The 25726-nt window shown below is 61.8% G+C and overlaps 1 protein-coding gene across 4 annotated transcripts in view; it reads right to left on the bottom strand.

Moving 5' to 3' along the window:
- Positions 1-25726, bottom strand: part of SH3RF3 (SH3 domain containing ring finger 3) — a 215298-nt gene that overhangs the window by 71651 nt on the left and 117921 nt on the right. For 3 of the 4 annotated variants that reach the window (XM_068564637.1, XM_068564640.1, XM_068564639.1), the window contains one exon: positions 9120-9473. The exons of the other annotated variant lie outside the window; for it this stretch is intronic. In XM_068564637.1, coding sequence (XP_068420738.1) covers positions 9120-9473 — 354 coding nt within the window. The remainder of the gene's footprint in view (positions 1-9119; positions 9474-25726) is intronic. 4 annotated transcript variants of the gene reach the window in all.

Genomic DNA, 25726 nt, shown 5'->3' with positions numbered 1-25726 from the left:
CTCCCTGCTCGCTGACAAGGAGCAGGCAGGCGGCATCCGCCGACCACCTGAGCCCAGGCCCGGCTGGGGGCGCAGACACAGCCTGCGATCTCATGGGTTTCCTTGGGGTGGGGAGACAGGCGTCAGGCAGGTCGTTATAGACACGGGGTCCCAGCAAGAGCAGCGCCGCAGAGCACACGACGGGGGCCGAGGCTGGGTGTGGCCAGAGGGGCTCCTTGAGCACCCACTGAAGGGAGAGAGAGGAGAAGGCAAGCTTTGCAGGTTGGAAGCAGAGGCTGGAGGACCAGGGGCAGGGGAAGCCCCGGGAGCCCCTCCGAACCAGCTGTGGATCCTGGGCAGCACCTGGAAGCCAAAGACACACCTGGTAGGGAGGGCACCAGCCCACGTCTCCGCCGAGGACGGTCAGTCGTGGATCGGCGGTCAGGGTGATGAGAGGGCGACAGGGGGTCTGGATGCGCAGGAGGCCGTGGGTAAGGAGGGTAAGAGCAGGGATCAAAGCGGCCACCCCCCCACCCAGAGCTCACCAGGGACCAGGCTCTGCTCCGAGCACTTCGCCGGGAATAACGCATTTACTCCTCAGAAAAGCCTGTAGGCAGGTGCTGCTTTCTGTCACCACTTGACAAAATGAGGGAACCCAGGCCTAAGGCAGGAGGTGCGTGGCTCACAGTCACCCAGCCAGCCAGCGCCCCAGGCTGGGCGTGAACCCGGCAGCCCATGCTGGGGGCCGTGTGCACCCCCACCACCCCGTCCCCAGGGGCTTCCCGGGGAGGCGCCAGCGAGTGACCGCAAGCCCAGGGCCCGAAGCAGCACGGAGTCACCATTTCACAGGCCTGCGTCCTCACAGCCAGCAGGGCAGGCGGTCAGTCCTCTCGCTTCTGACTCTGACCCAGGGGATCCAGGACCGTCTTCCGCCTCTAGTTCCCTGTCTCTTGCCAAGGGAGACAACGTATTCGCAGGTTCTGGGGATTAGGACGTGGACACGTCTGGGCCGTTATTCCCCCTCTACCAACACAACTAGTGGATTCAGGGGCTGAAGGGCGCGAAGGAAGAGGATGAGCGAGTTTCCAGCCTTTGCGACTGGCCAGAGATGCCACGAGAAGGGATGGAGCACGAGACCCGCGGGAGGTCACGAGCTGGGCGCTGGACACGGTGAGGCTGATGCGCTTGGACACCCTGAGGATGAGGCAGCAGGGGAGGCCGACCAGGGGCTCAGAGGCGGGCATGACCTGGACGTGTACGTTCGGGGGTCAGCACAGGGTTGATCTGCCCTCAGCTCTCAGCGTGCGACCCTGGACGGGTTATGCCATCGAGCCGTGGACTTCTGCCCCGACCACGGTCGAGTGACAGGGACTGGATTTACCCTCCACCCAGAACAACTGAATACCAGACAAAATATGAATCCCTGGTTCCCAAGACTTTGGAAATCACGCAGTGAAGACAGAGGCCCTGGAGGGATGAGGAAACGGGGCCATCGCGGCCCCCCAGCTTCTAGGTTAGTTGGAATATTAGACACAGTAATTTAAAGGTGTGAGCAAGCCCTCAGGAAATGCTGGCATCATTCTTTCTGCAGCCACAGGAGGTGAAGATTCGGCCTCAAGAAAGGGCGGATGGAGGAGAGGGCTGACCCGAGACTCCGTCTGCAAACCAACACAGCCCCACACGACCGGGGAGAAGGACCTGCACGGGTGGGTGTGGAGGGCTGGCGGAGCACAGTGAACGGGATGGCGTGAGGGAACTGGACACCTAGGTTTAGCTTGTTTCTGTACAATGACGGGTGCATTTACATGGGGAAATTTACATACAAATGATAATGCCGGTACTTAGGGAGCTGGGATTTGAGTTAATATTTTTAAAAATCTGTACGTTCAAATTTTCCATCGTTTTACTATCAGCAGTGGTTTTCCACTACATTTTCAAAGTAAGATACACAGAATGACAGAGTTCAATTATCTGAGGTCTGTTTCAAGATCAAGCTCTGGCTGAGGTGACCCCATGTTTACTGGATTCTACCCATGCCGCCTTTGTGGGGGGCCAGGAGGGGACAGGAGAGGACCATGAGGGGACCCTGATGATCGGCTATGCTGCTGACCAGACCCGGGCACTGCTGGCCACAGCAGGGCCGAAGGGCCTTAGCCGGGCGGCAGGGCCCACATGACTGGCTTGGACGGAGCCAGACCCCTGACCCCGCTCTTGTCATAAGGGCCTCCTGGCCAAATAAGCTCTCCTGAAACAGCCAACCAGCCAAAGGCACCACACGGGAAGCCCCATGACCCGGCTGGGGGCTGCTGAGTCCCACTGTGCCTGGAAGGTGGCCCGCCGGGGGTCTCTGCACCCTGCTGCCTGCCGGCCACTCAGGCCGTGGTTCAACAGGAGGCGACATGTGCAGAGGAGGCTGGTCCCTGCCTCCAGGGCAGAGGGAGAGGCTGGCCAGGGCTGTGGGCCTCCAGACGCCCACCCGTCAACTCCGCGCTACAGGAGCCGGGGGGCAGCGGGCCTGTGGCGCTCCCCCAGCGCTGGGGCAACGAGGCTGCCCCACAGGAGCCACGGGGAGCTGCTTCGCCAGGAGCCTGGCCCTCGGCTGAAATCCGGCACAACGAAGGCCACAAGGCAAGTAAGTGGGATTTCACGGCAGACCCTCCATTAGAGCTGGATCGGGGGCATGAGAGGCCACACCTGTGACAACCCCTTTCCCCAAGGTCAAGGTCAAGATGGAGAACATCTAAAATTCCGCCCACTGAGCCCGGGGCTCCGACTTTTCCCCACGCGGTGCGGAGCCCAGATGAAGGCCCTTTGGGACACTGTGCCCGGTGGTGGGAGCCCAGGCTGTGACTCCCCGGTGGTGCAGGGTCCCAGCCGTCCTCCTCCGCGTCCCGTCTTCATCTCTGTTCCTGTCGACGGAAGGTGGAGGGGTGTCCCCCGCCGGCAGCTGAGCTGTGAACAGCCGAGGACACAGACGCAGCAGAGCAGGACGCGGCTGCTGAGATGGCGGTCCCTCCAGGAGCCCGGGAGGCAGCTGTGCGCTGACCCTCAGGGGTATCGTGGCACAGGGGGCCTCCTCTCAGGATTCAGGGCTCGCAAGCACCAGGCGTCGCAGGGGGTTCCAAGTTGTAGCAGCCCAGCCCCGGGAGGTCGGCGCTGACCGGAGGCAAGGCCACACCCTAAGGCACGGCTTCTAGGACACACGGGGTGGGTGGGACGGGAAGTCTGTCTGAGGTCGTTCTGTGCAGCGCCAGAGTGTCTCGTGCCCCACGCCCTCGGCTGCGACCACGTGGAACAGGCTTCCCACGGGACTGGGGCCTGTTTCCTCCTGGCTGAGGGCCCTGAGGCTGATTCCGCTCTGCTTTTTAATGGCTTACTTTTAAATGGCTCTGGGCCTTAGGGGATTAGTGAAGGCTTGGCAGAAGAGAGGGAATCGGGCAGGGAGGAAGGAAGGGAGGTGAGGGCTCCAGCTGCTTTTGGACAGAAATAACTGGGACCACAGCCCGGGGACAGGCTCTTCTGCATCCTGGCGACACCCCGCCCCTCCCTCCGGGCCTGGCCCAGCCCCGTGCGTGCGTGGCCCCGTTGTGGGAAGGTGGTCCACCGTGATGAGGTGGAATTCCTTTCAGCTGACTCGCAGCGGACGCGCGTTGGGGCTCAGCCCAGGAGCACAGCCCGACCCGGGGGAGCCACCAACAGTGTGAGGATGCCAGTGGCTCAGTCCTTGGGGCCACTGAGCCCATGGGGTGGGCGACTCCAGTGATCCCTTAGGCCTCGTTCAGCAACAGCCCACGGGCATTTGACAGGAGTCTATGCTGAGCGGCCCTGGACCCTGATTCTAAACAGTCAGGTTGTTACTAGATGCCAGAGGCTCCAGTGCTGCATTTGCCGGGGCCCCTGAGCAGTAGCTGCGAACCAGGCCTTTTATTTCCCATTGGGATTAATAAAAGGGAAAAGGGTCTCCGGTTGGCAAGCTGCACCCCCGCTGAAAGGGGGCTCCAAGTCGCTTTCCTTGACACAGACCAAGACCCTAGGAAGAAACACCTCCCTTTAATTTTTAACATGTGTCCAGAAAACTCTGTCATCACCCTAAGGAGCCGTGCAATGGGCATGTTTTACTCAGCACACACCACCCCTCCATAGCACAGGGTGAAAATCGGGCTCTCAGGAACGTGCTTCCCAGAGAAAACTTCAGAATAAAACGTCTACAGCCTGATTCTTTGCTTGTTTCCAAAAAGAACACCCAACAGCCTGCAGGGCCAGGGGTTTGGGCGGGGAGGACGGTGGGCGGGGCCTGGGCTGGCAGCTGGAGGTCGGAGGCCAAGGAACCTGGAGGAGACGGTCTGTCCGGGAGAGGGAGCCGGTGGCTCCGTGCCGACAGAACGTCCCGGTTCTCTCCATCAGCCCCAGGAAGCTGGCTGGCCACCTGAGGCAGAGGCAACCAGGAGGCCAAGCTCACCTCGGGTGCCGACCGGCCCACAATCTATTGACTCAGCCCTGAGCGTCCGAGTCCAGGTCTGCTCAGCAGTCGACAGACTCCTCCGAGGTCACACCTGGCCGTGCTGTCCCTGCTTTTGTAAGTAAGGTTTTCTTGGCGCCCAGCTGCTCCTGCCCACACGGCGGCTGCAACAGAGACCACGCGGCAGCAGTCCAGCATGCTGAGAAGTTGGCCGGCCCGCCGAAGTGTCGTCTGCCGTGAGGGGACAAGCCTCCAGCCTCTGCCCTCATCCCACGGGGCCAGCAGTGGGGACCAAACGGCCACAGCTGTGCCAAAAGCGGGACAGGCCTCCCCAGGTCATCATGAAGGGGAGCTATGGGAGAACAGCACCCCCAGACCTGCTCAGTTCAGGGGTGAAAATCTCAAAGCGCTAACGTGTTGGGGGCTGGGGGAAGGCAGTTATAGGCTACTCCTCACCCATCGGGCATCGCGAGGCTCGACTGTGAACCAACAGGTGGAGCCTTTTTCCACCAAGAAGAGTCACAGGCGGTCTCCTCGCTCTGCTTCCCCACACACGTGTCTGCCTGCTTGGTGGTCTTTGGCCACAGGAAGGTGCCAGTAGCTACTGTAGACCCCCCCCACTTCCACGTGTGTCCACAGACGAAGGCATCATCCTTGGCTTTGCACAAAATGCACAACTTTCACATCCCAACGACCTGTCGCCTGCCTTCAAACAGAAGGTGCCTCCTATGGAGGGGCGGGACTCAAGAACCCGCAGCCCCGTTCAGCGTGTCTGTCTTCCATCCACGTGTCCGCGAGCCCCTGTGTGGAGGGCCCCTGCGGGCACTGAGGGTCCGAGCACAGCTTCCGTCTCGGCCGAGCTCCCGGGCCACCGGCCGGTGGTGGCCATGGTCGGGCCACGGCTGCAGGGCCTGGGCGTGCAGCCGCACCCGTACCGTGGTCCACATGACGGGCCTGGGAGGGGCAGGGAGGGGCAGGGCCGGGCGAGGGGAGCGGGGAGGCGGGGAGGGTCCTGAGCGTCCTCATCGTCCTCATCCACGAGCCACGAGCCTCTGCAGCGGGGCCTGAAGGAGACATGGGGCCCCACGGGAGCGGCCGCAGCCCCCAGTGGCCCCTCTGGCCTCACCTGCTTCCTCCACAGGCCCACCTCCCAGCGGCCGCAGCCTCTCCCTGCCCGGCTTGCACAAAATGCACGACTCATCCCTGCAGCGCTCCCTGCGCTGAGCCGTGTCCTCGTCGCCTGGTGCACCGGCTGGTCCCAGGGGCTGGGGTCCACCAAGAGCCCTCCTGCATCTGCCCGGGCTGCTCCTTTAGCCAAGAGCTCGCCAAACGAGAGGGAGGACGGAGGGACCGGCAGCTCACCAGGCCCAGGGGCCTGTCCCTCAGCCGCCGGCGATGGCCCGGGGCCCGGCGGTCCCTGCCCTTAACGTCGCAGCAGAACAGACACGGTCGGCAGCTGATGTGGTGGACGAGACGCCCGGGCCGGGCGGCCAGTGTTCTCATCCCTGCAGCCAGCGAGTCGGGACAGCACTGCCCACGTCTGCAGAGAAAGCTCCTCTTGGGCAACGTCCTCAACGATGAGACAGTTTAGTCGTCTCGTGCTCGCTTGGTTTTTTTTTTTTGCTCCTGACAAGGCACAGAATTACCTTTGTAACTTTCTGAAAATGCTAAACACAAGCCCAGGCTCCCCGCGGGCAGTGCGCGCAGGAGCCTGGAGGTGGGCTGACAGTGGGGAGCCCGGCGCGTCGGTGCCCGCACTCCCCGCTTAGAGCCTGTCCTGGGCCGACCCAAGAGGAGGTGGCGAGAGGGGCTGCAGGCCACCCCACACACAGGTGGATGTGTTGAAAGATGCCCAGAAGCTTCCAGGAGGACTCTTCCAATTCACTCCTCAGACGCTAGAGAAATGCTCCCTTTTGATGTTCTCGCTGCTGAATTTCAAACACTCCTCTTTTCACTGATTTTAAAGCACGTCTTCCTGATCTCAGGGGCTTCTGTTGGCTTATTTGAAGCTGGCCTGTAAGCCGTGGTCTCTCTGAAGCTGAGAAACACCGAGTCTGGTGAGAGCCTGCCGTTGGCTGGACGAGGCCAGAGCCTGCTGGGTGCAGGTCCCGCCCACAGCCGTCCACGGACGGCGGGCACAGAGACGCCGGCTTCGGCTTCCGTGGGTCCCCTTTGTGCTCCGAGGTTGCCGGCCTCTGCGTTGAGCAGTTAAAGCTTACAGACAACACGGAGCCTCCAGGGAAATGGTGCCGTGGGCTGTTCCCAAACACCCGGGCTCCCCCTGGGTGCCCTGGACCCCACTTCCCACTCCCATCCCCACTGTGCAGAGCCAGGCTGGAGGACTTGCTTTGGCCACTGAACATCTCCACGCGGGAGCCTGTAGGGGCCAGTGCACCAGCGGCCACATCCCACCCCTGCCACGGCAGTGGGGACACTGCCGCCCGGGGCTGGGCCATTGTCCCTGCACAAGGCCGGGAGGTCAGAATTTTAGCGTCCCTGGGTCACGTGGTCTCTTCGCAACCACCAGCCCTGCTGTTGTGGCCTGAGCACAGCTGGGCAGACAACATGCAAGTCAGCATGTGTGGCTCTGCCCCAGCAAGGCTTCTATCTACCGAACAGGTGGCAGGCGGGCTCGGCCCATGCAGCTGCGGGTGTCGGGGTGAGGGCGCAGCGCCCCCCGCCTGTGGCGGATGCGCGGCGTGCGCGGGAAGCAGGCCTGGAGGATTGGGGCTGCCCGTTCCGGGACATAACTGGCCACGCTGCCCGGCCCAGGAGCTCCTTGCACCCCCTGGGGCTTCCCAGGCAGCGGGGGGGCGACCTGGGTCACCTGATGACAGGCCGCTCTGAGCTGTGGGCAACCATCTCCTGCTTTGACCCCCGACCTCAGCAAGCACACATCTGGACTCTGAACAGTGGAGCTGGCCTAGACAGCCTCTCTCCCCGTCCCCTCCTGGGAACCCTCCCTCCCCAGCAGCAAGGCGACCGCGGTGCTCCACTGCTCATGAGGACCTCGGCCGAGGCCGGACTTCTCCAAACGGCAGGGAGGGATGATTCATCAGGGTGGGCATCGGAGGCCCAGCCCGACCTCGCTCCCCTGGGAGCCCCACTGCCTGTGGTGGACGCGCGGCGTGCGGGAGCGAGCTGGCCACCTCACAGCTGCGCCCTCTCGGCAGCCGGCGGTGTGGGCCCTGAGCCCGTGGGAGCCATCACGGGGGGAGGTCAAGTGGCATCCCTGGAGCCACGGTGTTTCATGCTCAGACCATTCAGAATGCAGCGCGGCTGACTCGGGTCCCACGGCCACCCGAGGAGAGACGGCGGGTGGGGGTCAGGAGCCAGGACACGGCACACGGGGTGGACGACACCCCGTCCCTGCCCAGTCCCTCTGAGTCCAGGGGTCGGGGAGAAGGCCATGAATACAAGCGACAAAGGCAAAACAGTCCACGGCGGATGCGGGGGAAAGCCCTGCGGGCGGGTGCGAGCGGGACGCAGGCCTTTCCTGCGCGTGGGCGCGTGTCTATGCCGCATCCACGTGTCTGTGCTGCAAGGTGGAGGAGGGACGAGCGCGGGGAGGAGCAGGAACAGCCGCGGGGGGAGGGGGGGAGCCAGGCCAGCACGGGCGCACAGGTGCAGGGCTGGTGCGGGCGGCGCAGGGGAGAGCGGTGGAGATGCTGGAAAGACGGCAGGGTGGTGGCCTAAGTCTGAAGGGCTTCTCAGGCCACGCTAAGAGCTCAGAGCTCCTGTGAGGCAACGGGCACCTCCAGGAGCACCCAGGTGAAGGTCAGCGTTACCGCAGGGCCCGAGGGGCAGCCAGAGGCAGGCAGCTGGAGTGTCTGAGGATGCAGACCCAGAAGGTGGCGCCGGAGGTGGGGGCAGAGGGGGCGGGGTTGGCCTCTGGGTCCCACCCACGAGCACGGACCTACGCTGGCACCTGCCATTCGCCGGCCTGGTGGCTGGCCCTCAACTCACAGGCGCTCAGCACCACCCCTCCTGTCTCCCGACAGTTGAATTAAACGGGTCCACAGACAGGTTGCAAACTGCTTCCCTTGACCTCTCACCCTTTCTGACGACGCTCACTAAAGTCCTGAGCCGGGTCACAACTTTCACTTCAAGTGCAACTGCGGGAAAATGGGTCCCAGGGCCCGGTCATCTCATTCCTGGCTCCGACACTTCGTCTCTCGATTGACTGGCCTGTCGTGCGGCAAGCAGGACCAGCGTGGACTCAGCAACAGCCTGGCTCCAGGGCTGCCTGGTCTGGTTGGCTGAGAGCAAGGTGCCCCCTTTGCTTCCCTGGTGGACGGAACCAGTGCCCCGTCCCACAGAGGAGGGCTCTGTACACGCGTGGTCACTTCTGGTTCTGTCCACAGGGAGCACGTCAGCCAGTGTCACGAGATGCTGAAGACACAGCAGCGCTAACCCAGACTTTCTCCCGAGTCAGAGGGCTGAGGCGGGCTGGGACGGGACCTTGAGAGGCTGAGTCACGGGCACTTGAGAAGCACCTCACATCCCCCTGGGCTGTCTGAATGCTGGTTGAGACCAAGACACACCTCCCACCAGGGCTTCGGGGGCCCTGAGGCGGGGACCCCAAAAGGCACTGTTGCCTGGCCTCCCTCACACCCACCCGGGGACCAGGGGACGGGGAGCAAGCGGAGCTGAGGAGGGAGCCCCGCCCCAGCGACGTTACCTGGGTGGGAGCGCTGCGGGATAGGTGCGCCAGGTCCCCGATCCTGGCCGCGGCCCGGGGGTCGCTGGAGCTGATCAGCACGGGCGCGCTGATCTCCATGGAGCGCCTGTGGCTGGCGGCCTGTGTGGACTTGTGCGTCACGCTGAGCGCTGTGAAGGAGTGCCGCTTCTTGGCATTCTTCTTACTGTCCACACGCCGCTGGAAGGCGCTGACCGCCCCCGTGCTGCCCGAAGTGGGACCAGGGGCCGCGCTGGCCCCCGCGCCGGGGTCAGAGGGCACGACGGCGAGGCAGCCGGACGCTGAGGCCGGGCCCAGCCTGTCCATCTCCATCAGCTGCTTGGCGGCGGCATTGAGCTAAGGAGAGAGGGGAGAGGCAGGCGTCAGTGGACAGCAGCTGCACCCCACGTCCGGCCTTCCGCTCGCGCCTCAAAGCCACCAGCGCGTTCAAGCTGCCAGGCCCTTCCAGCAGCACGTCCAGTATGAACGGTGCAGAGAAAACACAGCGAAGGCCAGGGCGGCATCTGGACATTCTACTGGAAAGCTGTGCTTTCCAGGGGCTGCTCCCTTCTCCCCACTTTGGCCGAGCGGGGCTGCCTGGGAAACACCCAGAGGGGGTGCCCAGGGTGGGAGCGGCCCCCATGTGCTCCCCACCTCGTGCACCAGCAGGACGCAGCTTCCCCGGCACGCGGCCACCCTAGGCTGACCGGACTCACGGTGGAGAGGCCTCAGGCTGCCGGCAGAGCCCTGCCCGCAAGGTCCGGGGAGGGGGCAGAACAAGGGCCCTCCTGGAACAAGACACACCTGTAGACCAGGTGGGGACAGTGGGGTCCAAGGGAAGCAAGACCAGAGACCAGGGTGCGAGCTCAGTGCTGGCGCTGGGTCACCGTCCCAGGTGCCAATGTGAGGAAGGGTTTGAAGCCTTTGTGGGGCGGGGGCGGTGCTGGAAGGACACACTGGATCCTGACAGGAGCAGGAGAGGAAGTGTGTGTGCCAAGGGAACCTTCAAGGGCACGAGGTCCCTGCAGGCAGGTGAAGGCCACATGGTGCCGGCTGTGGATCTGCAGGGCGCCTGGTGCAGGCGCCGTGCCACGTCCTCCTGTGAGCCTGGAGCCGTGGGCCAGGCCAGGAAGGGCCCCTCGGCCCTGCAGGTCCTCCCTCACATACGGACCGGGGTTTGCGGCTGGCAGCATCTCAATGAGTTAAAACCAAACAAAAGCAGCACCGCTGGATTTGCGCAGCGAGAGGGAGGGATGCCCTGTGTCCACAGGCCAAGCCGATCACAGGTGCTGGGTGTGCAGCCGTCTTCAGACGGCTCAGGCACAGGCTGTCAGCATTTCCACTACAAACTCCTGTCCTTCGCGGGGGTTTGTAAAACTCACCCCAGGCCCCAAACCGTGTGATCTAAGTCCAGGATTAGCCCTGAAACGCTGCCTCCAATCAGGCTCAGCTGTCTCGCTCTGCTTTAAGGCTTTATTCATTTGCCCTGTCAGCAGTGCTGCTCGGAGAGCAAGCCGGTGCCCAAGCCCCTCCCTCGCAGCCTTTGGGGGCCCTGTGACCCCCGCGGGCCGGCCTCCTTCACCCCGTGTTCTGCGCCCGCCTGCAGGGCCAACAGAAGAGCAGAAGCAGGAAGCGCCAGGCACGACGCCTTTGCTATGGGCACCAGAACCCGGTCTAGGCCTGCTTCCATGTGGCAGGCTTCTGTACAGAAATAAGGGCACCGATGACGCCCCTGGGTTCAAATAATCCCATTCGTCCCCAGAGCAGCAGGCCTGGAGTCCCTCACTCAGTCTCCGGGGACCCTGCTGAGTCAGTATCAGACACCGCAATTTCAGGATCAGGAAATCCAGGCACGGGCTGGCAGTGTGCGCACGTCCAGACCTGCGCAGGCAGGTCACCAGACCACTGGTTCTGTCCAGAGGGCTCTAGACTGAACGGAACCTTTAAAACAGGAGTAAGACTGGAAAGCCAGGCCCAGGGGAAGACGTCAAGGATAAGAGCAATCGGTGGGACGCGCCCAGCGGTTTTCAAGGAAAACAACAGGGAACAGGCGAGCACACCGACCCCTTCGCCCTGACCCAGGGGGAGGACTGTAGTCCCCACACGTCCGCACAGGAGCAGCGGGCCGTGACCGCGCCCTGGGGAGCGATGTGTGTCCTCCCTTCCAGGACTCAGAGGCTGGAGGACAGGGCTCAGACGTAGGGACAGCACGTGTCTCTGAGCCCCGCCGCCCGTCTGGTCAGATCCAGCTGCACTTCAGTGGGCGCTGCCACCCGGGAGCCTTTCAAGACGCAGATTCCGGCTCAACAGGCCTGGGATGGTGCCCATATCTCTGCATTTCCACAGCCCCCAGAGACCCTGCCGCTCTCAGGAGAGCCGGCTTCAGAGTGGAAGCCCCCGCCCCGTGAACCATCCACGTGACCCTGGACGGCGGCTCTGCTGGCGCTTCCTTTAATCAACTCCTCCCACCCGGGGGCTGAGGACAGCACAGGTCGTCACGCTGGCAGGCGGCTGTTATTCCTCAGAGCTTCACAAACTCGGCAGCTGGCGAGGAACGGTCTTCACCTGCCCGAAGCTTCTGTGAGGAGACACTGCAGGAGCACCCCTTCGCTGACAGGGGCAGGCAGGCAGCTGATGGGCATTTTGATCAGTGCTTCTTGGGTGTAAAACACTCTGCTTTTCACCAACTAAACCGTCTGTGGGGTGGTGAGAATGGAGCCCCAGCTCCCCTCCCCCCTCCCAAAGGCTGTATCTGGGGCACAGCTGGAGCCCCGGGCACCAAGCCTCTCAACAGCTGGCCGGGCTGGTTGAGCGCAGGTGGCCTGCTGATGACCAGCGGCCAAGCACGTCGGACCGAGAGCCGCTGTCCCCCCCAAAGGCTCGTGTGACCCTTACGCCAAGTGAGCAGGTCCCAGGCGGCAGGACCACCGCTCACGCCTCTCTTCTCCATCTCACCGGACACACCACGGCTCCCCTCACGCACGGCATGGGGGTGCTTGTCCAGCCCTGCAGCATCTTCAGGGTCCAGTGAGGTATACCTGTGCCTTTGGCAGTTGGAGGGGTTGGGTTCATTTTGGAGATTCAAATGTCTTTAAAAATCAGACCTTTTTTTGGCACGAAAATTAGGTCACGCGAATTCTCACACTGGGAGGCCAGCTACAGTTACCGAGGTTCGGGCGGGGAGGTTCTGTTCCCTTCCTTTTGTTACAAGCATGTGCCGGTGACCTCGCGGGCCTGCTAGCAGCCCCAGCCTGTGTTTAGCGGGACGCCGAACGCCAGACGTCTGTAACACCAGGTGCCAGGCTGTCCCCACCCACTGCAGGGTGTGTCCTACACCTGCTGTGGGACAGGCCCCCACGTGGGAGGAGGTTCCCATCCTTCGAGTTAACATTTCACACAGTGGGCAGCGAGGCCGGGGGCCCTGAGGGTGTGGCGGAATCACAGGACGACCGCCCCTGGCTGCCTCCCCGCCAAGCCCCCGCCGCCCCCCGCGTTCCCACTCGAGCCTGCTCTGTCCCCAGGTGCCTGAGGTGACGAACGAGCCTGCAGTTCTGCTGCCGAAGTGAACAGGTGAACTGAGGCCGCTCTCTGGTACCTGAGGTTAAACGAGAAACATCCATCCACTAAGGCCAACGCGGGTCCACACCGGAGCCGCACACAACTGCCTCGTATTGCAGGAAAAGGCTGATTAGAGGCAAGGATCTGGGGAGAGATGATGTCTAAAAATGGAAGCAGGGAGGGGCAAATGGCATTCACTTCAGCCCCCATCACCCCGGGCTGGACAAAGCCCACCTCTGCCAGCCGCCAGGTGCTCCCCATGAGGGGGTGGACCGCCGTCCGCCAGCCCGCAGCCCAGCTGTCCTGCCAACGCGGCCCTGCTCCGAGGCGCCCCCTCCTCCTGGGCTCACCCCGCCTGCGGGAACGCGGCCGCCCTCTTCGCCCTGAGCCCCTCTGCAGGGTGTGTCTGAAAGCCGAGGGCCCCGGATTGGAGGTTCCAAGGTTCCTGAAGGACCTGTGGTAATTCCCCCTGAAGGTGAACTTAAAGGAGACAAAGGCTGTTTTCCAGCAAAAGAGGGGGGCACAGGGCACCACTTCCTGTGCACATTCTAGGGAACCGAGCGGGGCGAGGTCCCCAGGGACGCGTGGCTGGGGGCTGCCTGGGCGCTTGCAGGGCACTTCTGACCAAGGTGACCAGTCCCACAGGGCCCTTTTGCCTTCAGGAGGCCACGGAAGTCCTTACTGAGGAAGGAGGGGCCTGCTGACACCCGGGGAGGAGACAGGAGGCGGGAGCCCTGGGTGTCCAAGGAGGAACAGCAGGCAGAGGGGCCGGAGAGACACGTGGTTGGGAATGGGGGCCGGGGGTCAGTGAGGCCGGGGCCCGGCTCTCCTCTGTGTGGGTGGAAGGCATGGAGGACTCCAGCGGGAGGACCCCCTGACTTCTGTCAATTTTCCAACAATGTCGTTGGAAAATTCTCACAATTTAATGAAGAAAGCAACAGAAATACTGATGCAGCACCGTCCCAAATTTGTTCACAATGTACGTAAATTTACGCGTAGAAAAGAATAAAGGGAACAACAGCACGCTCACAACGTTTCTGTTCATTCTTCTCCTACACGTGTATTTTATTCACATTTACTGGTAGGATTATGGGTGACTCCGATTTTCCTCTTCACACTTTTCTGAATTTCCCTGTTTTGAACAATAGCCAGGTGTATCCGGAAGTCATTAAAAACAAAACGAGCAGATTAGGCTGGGACGGCGTCCGATGTATGGGTGAGACTTCCCGGGCCGCGGCAGTACCATGTTTTTTCCACTTCGTACAAAGCCTGAGGTGCCGTAAGAGACCTTGCTGCTCCCCAGTTCAGATGCAGTGGCTTTGGGAGCCGAGGTTTCACGGCGGATCCGGCAAAGGTTTCCTCCCCGTGGGTGGCTTGGTTAGGAGCCCGGCTGGGGGTCTCTACGGGGAGCACAGGCCTCAGAGGGCTCACCCCCAGCACCACACTCCCACGGGCGCCACAGGGGTGTGTGAGAGCTCAGAGGCGGACAAGAACCTACCAGCCAAGGCGGGAGGAAGGCTGAGAGAGGTGGCCCGGGCAGGCCGGCCGCCCCGTTCCCCCCACCCCCGTGAATGCTCGCCTGTGAATGCTCTGGGGTGGGGGAGGACGCCACTGTGGGTCCGTCTTCTTAAGCAGGTGGAGCTCAGGCCTGGGGGCTCCCCTCCCTGCTCCCAGCTGGCGCAGGGCGGCAGTTCTAGACCAGGGGGCCAAGCCCTCGGGCGGGAGGCCCAGGTCTATGCTTGAGGGCGAGGCGCTAGCGAGCTCCACTGCCTCTGGATCTGACCCATGTTCCTCCACTGAGATTTGTTGGTAATAAAGTTAGCACTTAAATTTCCATCTCTTAGACTTTCATCTTTCTCTCAGCTGGATCTGAGAACAGGGTAGGAAGACTTCTCTGGGGACTTCCCTGGCGGTCCAGTGGTTAGGACTCTGCGCTTCCACTGCAGGGCCCGGGTTTGATCCCTGCTTGGGGAACTAAGATCCCACAAGAAGAAGAAGACCTCTGTAACTAAAAGCTCAAGGACAACTCAATAAACTCTCCCCAAAACTTACATATTTAAGAACATATTAACATAGGAACAGTGTTGCAAATTTAGCAATAAGAAGTCCTAACAAGAGCAGGTTTCAAACACACGTTCGCCCCCCTTTAAATACAAAGGTTTACAGAAGTGTGAATTAACCCCTGGGGATCATTTCTCTGTAGCCGGTCCTGAGCCGAGCCTCAGCCATCAGTTCCCGCGTGGGGAGCTGGGCGTCACGGCCCAGCCTTCCGATCTGAATCTGCACCCCCGCCCGGTGACTGCAGGTGACCGGTGCAGCCCCCTGAGAGCCCAGGCTGGCTGCTCTGGCCTGGCCCACACGCACGCCGCCACCTTGGCCTTGGCCTCCAGCAGGACTTGAAGCCCGATTATTCCCGCGGAGGCCCCGCCCTGCACAGTTCACAGATCCTCATTCTCCAAATGACAGTGTTCCTTCACTCGGAATGAAACGAGAAACTGTTCCAAATGGCTTTTTAAAGGATCAAAGATTTTCTTCCTTATCCATACAACAGCCTCAAAGACAACACCCTCGCAGTAGAATACAATTTTGCGAGGAGACTCGAGGGCTCCTACTGCCCGCAACGTGGGGCTGGACACGCCGTCACGGGAAACGAGGTCGCCACGCGGCCCTCACAGCACCAGCACCGCTCCACGCCCGGCACCCAGGCCCAAGGAGGGGGAGGCCATCACCCCGTGGCACAGACCGGGAGCCGAGGCCGGGAGGAGCGCGGGCTGGGCCTCCAGCCGCCTCTGTGCCCAGGCGCGGCCTGTGGGCTGCAGGGAGGAGCCCGGATTTACTCTGAGAGCCACGGGCCCCCCGGGGGCTGTAGGCAGGAGTGAGGCCCGAGTCACCTTCATGAAGACGGTCTGGTCCACGTGTGACAACGGACCCCGGGGAGGTGAGACCGCTGGAGGGTAGGCTGGGAGATGGTGACAGATGACAGGGCTGCTCTCAGGGGCCCAAGACCCAGCACAGCTGAAAACTTTTCGCCTAGAAGGTTCTCTCTACATTCGTTTTACGCTATCAACCCCCAGGTAAAGGCAGGGCTAGAAATGAAGGACACGGCTTGGGGGTGGTCAGTGGACAGAGGCCCAAAGGCCGTGGCCCTGAGCAGGGCGGAGATGTGGACTCACCCACTTGCGGTGCGTGCAGCGAACTCAAAGGTCAGGCCGGCCTCCCGTGGCCCCCGCCCCCACCCCCCCTCGGCCCGCTGCTCCTCCCCCCTCCCCTCCTGCCCCCAGGGGGCTTCTCTGAGGGGCCCTCTGAGCAGGAGAGCCCGTTACAGTCCCTTCCCCAGCCTCCCGGCCCCTCTCAAGCTCTGTCTGCACAGAGGATACACTGCCCTCTAGGCTTCATCTTCTCTTCATCCTTCTCTCGTCCAACGAGAACGTGGGTTTCAAGACGATTCTCCCCAGGGCCTGGCACACGGCGGGTGCTCAATAAAAGAGTGACTGAAGGGCTGAGCGAGCAGAGGGGTGGCCGGTGGCCCCTGCGGGCCTGCGAGGCACAGCTCAGACAGGCTGGAAACCTGCTCTTTCAGCCCAGGGCTCAGACGCGCCAACAGACACAGAGGCACAGGAACGGCCGCCCAGGGAGACCACGGAGTCCTCATCGGCTTCACACCGTAACTCCTAACTGCTCTCGCTTTGAGGATTTGGAAGAAATAAAAGCAACAGAGGACAGCTCTGAGTTTCTCTGAGGAGGCTGGGCAGAAGGTGAGGCCAGAGCTAGCTGCGCTTTCTCCCTTTGCAGTAACTGGCGAAGTCGAGGCGGCTGCAGAAGGTGGCGCCCCGAGTACACGCTGGTCCCCGAAGGGTCCAGGTCACCAGCGACTCACAGCCTCCTTCCAAACAGAAGTGCCAATCAAAGGTAACGGGAGAGACACCACGACGGAGGCCCAGACGGTTAATCTGGGAAGTAATTCGTGGTCAAGTCTTAGAACCACTGGGGAAGCGGTGGCTGGCACTGCAGGGCCATCTCCCCACAAATGCTCTCTGCTCTGGAGGGAAGGCACCCGGAGGCCCCATGACCCTTTCCAGCTGCGCAATCAGACTCGCTGTGCCTTCCGCACTGAACACAGGCTTGAACCTCAGCCAAGGCATACTCTGCTGTCACCTTATAAACACCCAGAGCCAAATCTCTCCACGGCTAAGTGTGCTTTCACCTTCACCAAGGAGGCCCACCCAAGGGGCAGGTGGCCTCGTAAGCAGGTTTCCGCCTGGGTGGGCGGCCCCCATATCGATGGCCAAGGCCCACCCTTGGGGCCAAGTGGAATCTGCAAAACAAGCCTCTTCCCCAACTTATTTCTTAGACACGGGTCCGCCCAGACCCACCGCGTCAGACTCGGGGCTGGGCCCGGAGCTTTCCAGGGGACTCTGACGCTCACTGAAGTTTCTGAGTCGCTGGCCTGGATGACTCGGTAGGGAAGGTAGGGATGTGGATACCCAGGAGGGAAGCTGAGCGAAGGCACCTGTCGAAGCCACGGCCGAGGGGAGGGCAGGTGGGTGGGGAGGGCCAGGCAGCCTGCGGGGACAGGGAGGCCTGAGGAACCTGTGTCCCTGAGCAGGATGAGGATGAGTGGACGGCGGGTGAGGACAGAGAGATTCTGAGTCAAAAAGCGTCCAGTGGAGGGAGCTCAAGTTGGCTGAAAAAAATCCCATCCTGCACGTACTTGGTTTTCAGGGTTACTATTGCCCATGTGAGCGACACGTGATGGGAAGGAAAGAAAGCAGCTGGAGCCTGGGCAGAAACGGTCAGACACAGCACAGCTGGCTGCCGTTCCGCCGGCTGGGCGAACCGAGGCCCCAGGAGAGGCTTGGGCTCAGCGGGCAGCCAGGCCTGGCTCCTTCCAACATCGCCGGCACTTCAGCCGCAGGTTGAGACGCTGTCATCCCTGCTTGTCTACTGAAGATGGAAGTCATCTCTGCTTTCTTCTGGGCCCACCTGCAGCTGGACCTCCAGGCTGTGGGCAGGGCTACCACACAGAAGCTCCCGGGGAAGCTGCAGGGGCCGGTTTCACAAGGCCTTGCTAAGTCCCACCATGTGCTTCCAAGAAGACAGGCTGAAGGTGTCCCAGCTAAGACCTCAGAAATGGCTGACGGCTTAGCCCTTATACTTTGACCACTTCTGTGAAACACTGGCCCAAAACTCAACAACACTACACAAACGCACTAACTGCCTACTATGTGCAACCACTATGCCAGGACCCAGAAGGGAAAAGAATTGTTACTAGTCTGGCCTCAAAGTGGCTGCTTATGTAGTTATGAAGACAGAGACGATGACAGGAAAACTGAGACATTACATGTCACTTTGTGTGTAGTACATTACAAGATGTCAACTTCACAAATTGTTCAAAAAACACTAAAGGAGGGAGTCATCAGGGAGAGCTGGTCCCTACGCACATACCTATCTCCATGGAGGAAAATCCCAGTGACCACACCCCAGCGCCCAGATCATGCTTTGGGGTGCAGACCCGGATCCCGGCGGGGCCACCCAAAGGGCACTGAAGTCCTGCTCCCCGGGAGCCCCACCGCTCCTCCCCTCCGTCACCTCCCTTGCTGAGCCTGCCCTCTGGTGACTGGGCATCGCCTGTTGGGTGAAGTGCATTAAGTCTTCACGAAGGCACAGTCGGCACCCGGACACAGAAACGCGGGCAGGACTCATATTCAGGTCCGGCGGGATGTCCCTGCCCCCAGATGCCCACTGACGTAGAAGCTCGTGAGAAACAGGTCGTGCAAACGGAAAAACAAAACGGAGCTTCAGGCAAGATCACATCTCCCCCACGTTCTGCGGCAGGAACCCCTGAGCGGCGTCTCTCCTGTTTCCTTCCTGGGGTTTTGTCAGGTCACCTCTGATGTGGCAGAATCAGGGTGTCCTGAGAGTTAGGATCTGGGTGAGGAAGCAGGGGTCACACCTGCTCGGAAGAAACGGAGGAGCTGCCAGCCCACGCCACCCCACGCCACCCCACTGGCCCACCTGGAGCACTGGCCGCAGGACGGTGTTTGGACTTGGTTGTAACCTGTCTCCACAGAGGATGAGGGCCCCAAAGGCTTCCACCCAGTCCTCACGTCTCTGATGAAAGCTGACTGTTTACTCTGGGCCCTGGGCTGGGGAGACTCGGCACGGGAGAGCCATGGCTGACCTACTGCTTTCCCGTTCTGTCAAAAGTACCTATTGCATCCCAATTTTATCCTTATTTGTCCCCCCCCCCCAGTTTTACTGAGGTATAACTGACATATAACCTTGTATTAGTTTAAAGTGTATAACATAATGACGTGTCACCCTTATTTCAAAATTCTAAACCATTGCAGGTTTACAAGATGGGATAACAAGGACCATTTTTACCCTCTCACCTGAAATGCTAAAACCAAATTTATGAAACAGTTTTCAGACATGGGCCATCAGGTAGCTCGGCAGTGAAGAACCTCATCAACTGCAGGACATGGAGTAGAGAATGCAGCTTCGCAAGTGGGGATGGGGTAATCAGCCCCATGTTAGAGGCGCCCTAGTCCTGCCTATCAAAGGGCAAGACCGAGGCACAAAAGCATCATACTGTTTCTGTATAACTTACATCCCAGAACAAGGCTTGCAAATATTTGTAGGAATACAAAAACATCCAGCACTGGAAAAGCCAGAATTCACAACACTGGCATCCAATTAAAGATACCAGGCAGGCAAAGAAGCAGGAAGATGCAGCCTATACATCAACCATATAGACATTCACAGAAGCGAAAAGTCGGCCAGTGGAGCAGAGCCAGAAGCAGCCCAGGACACAGAGTCCGTAGAGAAGCACGACGCAACATCCCGAGCACCCCGCGTCCGAGAGGCAGGGCAGCGTGCATGTCAGGAGACACACCGGGGCACGAGGAAGACGCCCTCCACCTTCCAGAGACGAGCCCCGGACACCCAGCCCAGCCGTCCGCGTTGCAGAGGCCCCGTCCACCTGTCCACCTGCCGTGCGCTTCCCACCTGCTGCCCCTGCCGAGGCCGCTCCCGCCTCTTTCCACACAGGTGGGGATGGAGCAGCCTGCGCCAAACCAACCCTCCACGGGGAAGAACGCGGAGGTTTCGACAGGTTCCGGGGCCAGGCCTGCCCACCCGCCGGCCACGAGAGAGGCCACGGGACGGGAGAGGTGTGGGAACAGCTGCAGCCACGTGAATCCACCTCGAGCTTCACAGAGAAATGACCACACATGGCTGCAAGTTTCTGGTTCTGAACCGTGTCCGGGTGAACTGGTATCGCTGCCTTGTCAGGCACGGGCCTGGGGGTCTGCGTGGCTGCCCAACGAGGGTCCCGTCTCCGTGTCTCCCTCTGGAGAGCCCGCCTGGCTGCACACCCTCCCTAACTTCTAACAGCCTGACGGTCACACAACCATCCCCGTGTCGGCGCCAGGACCACTTCAGAGAAGTTGGCAGAGCTGGTTGTTTGTAGGCAGTACAGAATGATGGGAGGAAAGGAAAGGAAGAAAACGTAGCTAGAAGAGGGCCTTCATCCCAGAGAGCCCCTCTGCTCGGAGCCGTGGCCCCCGCTCGTGGGGCTGCTGAGAGCGTGGGGAACGGCCAGCCGGCCCCTCGGCCGCTCTGAGGGTCTCCCACCTCCTCAGAGGCCTCGGTCCCCTGAGAAGTGCCACACGCAGATGCCAGTGGCTGCAAACCATCACCCTCTGGGCGTGTGGCGCTGGACCACCACTCGGGACTGTGCCTGGTACCTCACGGGGTCCTCCTGGTGTGCTTTTGGACGTGGCACCGTCCATACTTGCAGAGGGAGAAACTCGGTGCTGACACATCACACAGCTCAACGAAGCTCAGGCAGCCTGCAGGTCCAGTCAGACCAGGAGCAGCAACTTTCCAATCCCCGGGCCCGCATCCCCCAGCGGGAGCAGGAAGTTAGAACCCCACTCCCCTCTCCCACCGCCCATGCTGGGCACGACACGTGGGGTTTCTCGTCCAGGAGCCGCGCCCCCTCAACCAGGGACACCCCTGCAGGTCTGTCCACCCGCATCCCAACTAGAATGTAGGGTCTGTGGAGGCGCTGAGGTCCAGACGGGGCTCGGGCCTCCCGCGTCCATCTGCTTCTCCCCTGAGCTTGGGCGTGGACCTTCCACTAGAAGCCACAGACCCTCCCCAGCCTCCTCCCTGGAAACGCTCTGCCTGCCCCAGGGCCTGAGCTGAAAAACCAAGACAACGGTGAAGAAATAACCAGCAGTTACTGGTGGGGGGGCAAACCCAATGCATGAGGGGCAGCTCCAGGCTGTGGGCCTTTGAAACAATAGAGACAACTTCAGAGCTGCGTGTTCCCAGGGAAGTTGGCAGCTTCGATACCATATTTAGAGACGGAGGCTCAGAATAATATGCTCTCTTCGTAAATAAAGTGACAAGGAGACGGCGGTGCTACGGGTGCAAGAAGGGCCAAGTTCAACATGGCAATTAGCTGAGGCTTAGACGACATCCGCCCTAATTTCCGCACTGAAGACAAGGCCTCTCAAAGGGGAAGCAGCTGCCGTTAGTAACCGCACCATTTTGGGCATTACATCCATTCGGCTAAATCAGGTTTCAGTTTTTGCCTCCATCATCTCCCAGCGTCTGTAAATAGCATCCCTTCAGCAGTTCGCCCTCGCAAGTCACACGATTAGCCGAGGTCGAGGTCGTGGGAGCCACCGACAGACAGAGGCCTGGATCTGATTCCCCGAGGTCAGAACCCTCTGGACGCGCACTGGCCCTGGGATGAGGCTGCCTCACTTTCTGGGGCTCATCCATCCTCCCCCATCTCTGAGTCCAGAAACCGGTGCCTGTAGGTGCCGCAGGGCCCTAGGAGGCGGGAAGGATCCTGATCCCTGATGTGTGGGGCAGTAGAAGGGGAGGGAGCAGGAGCCAGAGAACAAACCCTCCAGGTGAGTGCGCGGCTCCAGGCTTAGTACACAGGCTCTCAGCAGACGCCACTAGGATGCATCCATCCAGCTAGTGGAGGGGTGGATGTGGGCTGGCTCTGACGGCAGGAGGGAGACAGGATTCCCGGAGCACCACTTGGAGACACCCTGCCTCCACCCTCCAGCCCCTCCCATCGGTGGCCCTGGGCTCTATCCCATCACTGCCTGCAGCCCCTCCACTGGGCTCCTCCCTGCACGCTGCCCTCACCCACCACTGCACCCGCTCCGTGCCCCGGAGCCATGCCGCGCACCAGGCCTCTGGCAGGTCCACACTGCGGCAGACCACGACCCTTCCTCCCTTGGTTCCTGCCCCTCGCACGCCTCAACGCCGCCCCCCGCCCCGCCCCTCCCCGGGCAAGTCCCCCGAATCACCTCCTACGCAGTCTTGAACCCTGTCGTTCTCCACAAATAACCTTCTGCCAAGAGGCTGAGATGAGGACAGCTGGGCACAGACCTTCAACACCCCGACCTCCGCACCTCCAGAATCCCCCTTGTCTCCTCTTCTCTCCAAGGGCGGGCCCTCCTCCAAGACCCTCCCCTCCCAGCCCAGCTCCTCCCTGAGAGCAGGTTAGGCTCGCCCCTCCCTCCCTGGGCCTGGACAACCGTGACAGAGCTCTCGCTGCACCCGCGGCACGGTGCTGACCTCCACCCACACCTGTGGAGATGGCGAGCCCCACCCGGGTCCTCAGTGCCCAGGGACGCACAGGCCGCCCGCCGTGGCCTGGCCCATCAGAGCGGCCTCCACTGCGTTTCAGCCCTAGGACTCCAGGGTCAGCCGGGGTCACCACGAGGCTCATCATCCCTCCTCAGAGCTTCCCCCCCCCCCCACCTCTGCTTCCAGACGCTCCCATCCCCAGACGCAGCTCCCTGGGGTCAGCTCTTCTCAGTACGGGGCAGGGGTCCCCGGGGAAGCTGCCAGGAAGCACTGGCCCTCGTGCTGAGGCCGGGGCAGCCTCGTCTTTCCAGGTGCCCGTTATAGTAACTGGTCACAAGGACACGGGCGGCCGAGTCAGCTGGCCTCCAGGAGCCCAGAGCACAAAACAAGGAAACACACCGACATGTCCAAGTTTGATACGGGTGACACCGGACATACAAAGAGCGGGAGAATTCCCACCCAGAAGGCCCCAGCCGGCAGGAGAGCTGATGGCTTCCCGGGCTCGGCCCTCTGGGCTGCCCTCCACCAGCCATCACCCACCTGTCCTTGCGGGCAGGGGGCGGGCTCGCCCACCCAGTGAGGCTCGGATGTGCACCCGCTCCGGGCACACCGGGATGGAGGCGTGCTCAGGCTGTGTGCACAGACCAGCATACATATCATGGTCCCCACACCTGGGGGCCCTGAGTGAGCATGGCAGGGACTGGAGGAAGCCCTTACCCCGAGGGGTCAACCCAGGTGTCTCCTCCAGAAGGCATGGGGGCTCCAGCCACAGTGAGGCTGGGAAGTGAGACAAAGTGTCCTCAGAAGGAGGGAGCCCCGGCCAAGCTCACCACGCGAGGAGGGGCCTCAGGGGAGTGAGCCGTGGAGGGCAGACCCCAGGGGAGGCACAGGGCGGGCGCCAGGAGAGTCTGATGAAGGAGGTCTGGCGACCGCATCCTCCCTCTGCTTCCAGGCAGCCCGCCTGGGTTCGCCCCTCTGAAGGCCATGCGTTTTCCTCTTCAGAGTTGGCTAGTCTGACAGCTCTCCTGCCTCAGTCTGTATCTCCAAGTCCCCAGAGCCCCGGCTCTGCACAATCCCTGCGTTCTGCAAATCCAAAAACTGGCCCCTAGCCACTTGTCGGGCTGCTGTCACTCTCGCAGTCATTTATTAAGCACCTGCCACGTGCAGGCACTTTGCCAAGCATGAGGGACATTAAGAACGAACACGGGGGGCTTCCCCGGTGGCGCAGTGGTTGAGAATCTGCCTGCCAATGCAGGGGACACGGGTTCGAGCCCTGGTCTGGGAAGATCCCACATGCCGCAGAGCAACTAGGCCCGTGAGCCACAATTACTGAGCCTGCGCGTCTGGAGCCTGTGCTCCGCAACAAGAGAGGCCATGATAATGAGTGGCCCCCGCTTGCCGCAGCTAGAGAAAGCCCTCGCACAGAAACGAAGACCCAACACAGCCATAAATTAAAAAAAAAAAAAAGAACGAACACGGGGACCAGGGTCTGGGTGGGAGCCAGTGCAGAGGCTGAGGAAGGACCGGAAGGGGGCTCAGCACGGCTCATTAGGTGAGCGGGAGTGCAGGGCTCCCGGCACAGGGACCCGAGCCTGGAGGGGAGCGGGGAGGCCTGGGTGGCTGGGGTCTCGGCGCAGGGACAGGGACATGGGGGCTCGAGGCACTACACCCTCGAGGCAGCGGAGCCCGGGCTGAGGGAAGGAGGCGGCACAGGGCGGATGAGAGAAACAGAGCTTCCATTACAGTGAGGACGCACGCGTGTCAGGGAGCGGGTGTTGGGGCAGGAATTATTCTAAAGAGACACCAGGACATGATCTGAGGACCCCCAACCTGCACCCATTCCTGCGGTCGTCCCGTCTACCCTTGGGAGGTAGATCCCACCCACGTGCCAAAGGCTCCGGCCCAGTGTCCCCATCCTGCGCCTGCGCCTCCGATCTGGCCGACGCCCACTCAGAGGTTTCCCAGGCAGCTGGGTGCTTCCATTCCTCATCTGCCCTCTTTCGCACGGCGTCTTGGGTGTTTGGGGGACAGGTCATCCTCCCGTTTGGCTGACGAGCAGTGAAGCTCCACGCACGGGTCCCTGGGGGCTGGCGCCTGACCCCAGGCCCTCAAGGCCCAGAGCACGGAAGGGAGGCCCTGCCACGTGTGGGGTTTGTCCTCCGAGGACAGGAGTGCCCTGGCCCACTCCGCTCTGTCCTGAGCGACCCCCGACGAGCCGGCAGGTGTCCGTGGGCTATGCCTTGGTCCCACTGTAGAGATGGCTGCTGGACGGTGCCTGTCCTTGGAACCAAGGGGGATGAAGAACAGGAGGTGGGTTCCAGGACGCAGGAGGAGGAGCTGGGAAGGCAGCGAGGAAGGGTCTGGGCCAGGGGATGTGCCGACGGACGAGTGCCCCTCTCCCAGAGCCAGCGGCCCGGGCCCTGCTGTGGATGCAGCCAGCAGCTGAGGAGAGTGTGGGTGAGAGGAGGGTTTCTGCAGTGCGTCAGACATATGGACGCTTCTGGAGACTGGATACCCGCTCAGAAAACAGCACGAGGCCAGGCCAGCTCAGACTGGTTTAACCTCTTGTCCCCCAGCCCACTCAGCGAGCCCCAGGAAAGAGCCTGCCTGGGATGGGAACGGGTGCCGCGTCCCCAGAGCAAAGGTCACTCCGGAAAGGTCCTTCTCAGGCAGGTGTCACGGCTGGACTGCACGCGGGGCCCTAGCAGCCTCCCCCCATGCCCTTCAAACCACAGCTGCAGGGCTGGAGAGGGCTCCCTGTAATTCAGCCCTGTGAGGGAGTGATTTAAGACAGGGCAACACCCAGGGGGATGACCACCACCCCAAACTGCCATTCGCCGACACACGCCCCACTCCCTCCCGGCCCAGGCCCAAACCTGCAGACCCCAGATCCACCCTGTGGCCTCAGATGCCTGCTTGTCGCCCAGAGGAAGATGGTCTGAACTCTATCACCCACGCGGGATGCCCTCGAGGCCGCGTGAGGGTGAGTGTCAGCTCAACGCTTCGAAAGGGAGTGGGTACATAAACAGCGAATCAGCCTCGGGAAACACCTGGCCAGGGCCTCCTTCTTCGGTGCTTGCTGAGGTCCTGGGTCTGTGGCTATTGCCAGGGCCCCTAGGGCAATTGTGCGGGGCTGGGCGCTGTGCCTGGGGAGGTGCAGGACTGGAGTGAGGGCCCTGCTCTGCCTCGGCCCCTGGAGGAGAGCCCAGCCCCCGGCTCAGGGGACCTGGGGGGGCAGGAGGCTGTGTTCAGAGCAGAGCGCCTGGGAGGGCGGTGGGCACACAGGAGCCCCTACGCCCTTGCACTGAAGGACCGTCTCCAGGGTCCAGTAGTCGAGCCCCAAGGGCACTGACCCCCAGTTGGCTGAGTGTCTCAGCCACGAGAGCCTCAGGAGGCCCTGCAGACTGGTTTCCAGCCCCGAGCCCACACTC

Source organism: Eschrichtius robustus, chromosome 15 (genome assembly GCF_028021215.1).
Source record: "Eschrichtius robustus isolate mEscRob2 chromosome 15, mEscRob2.pri, whole genome shotgun sequence".
NCBI lineage: Eukaryota > Metazoa > Chordata > Mammalia > Artiodactyla > Eschrichtiidae > Eschrichtius > Eschrichtius robustus.
The sequence above is the reverse complement of the archived record's forward strand: the minus strand, read 5'-3'. Positions and strand labels throughout refer to the sequence as shown.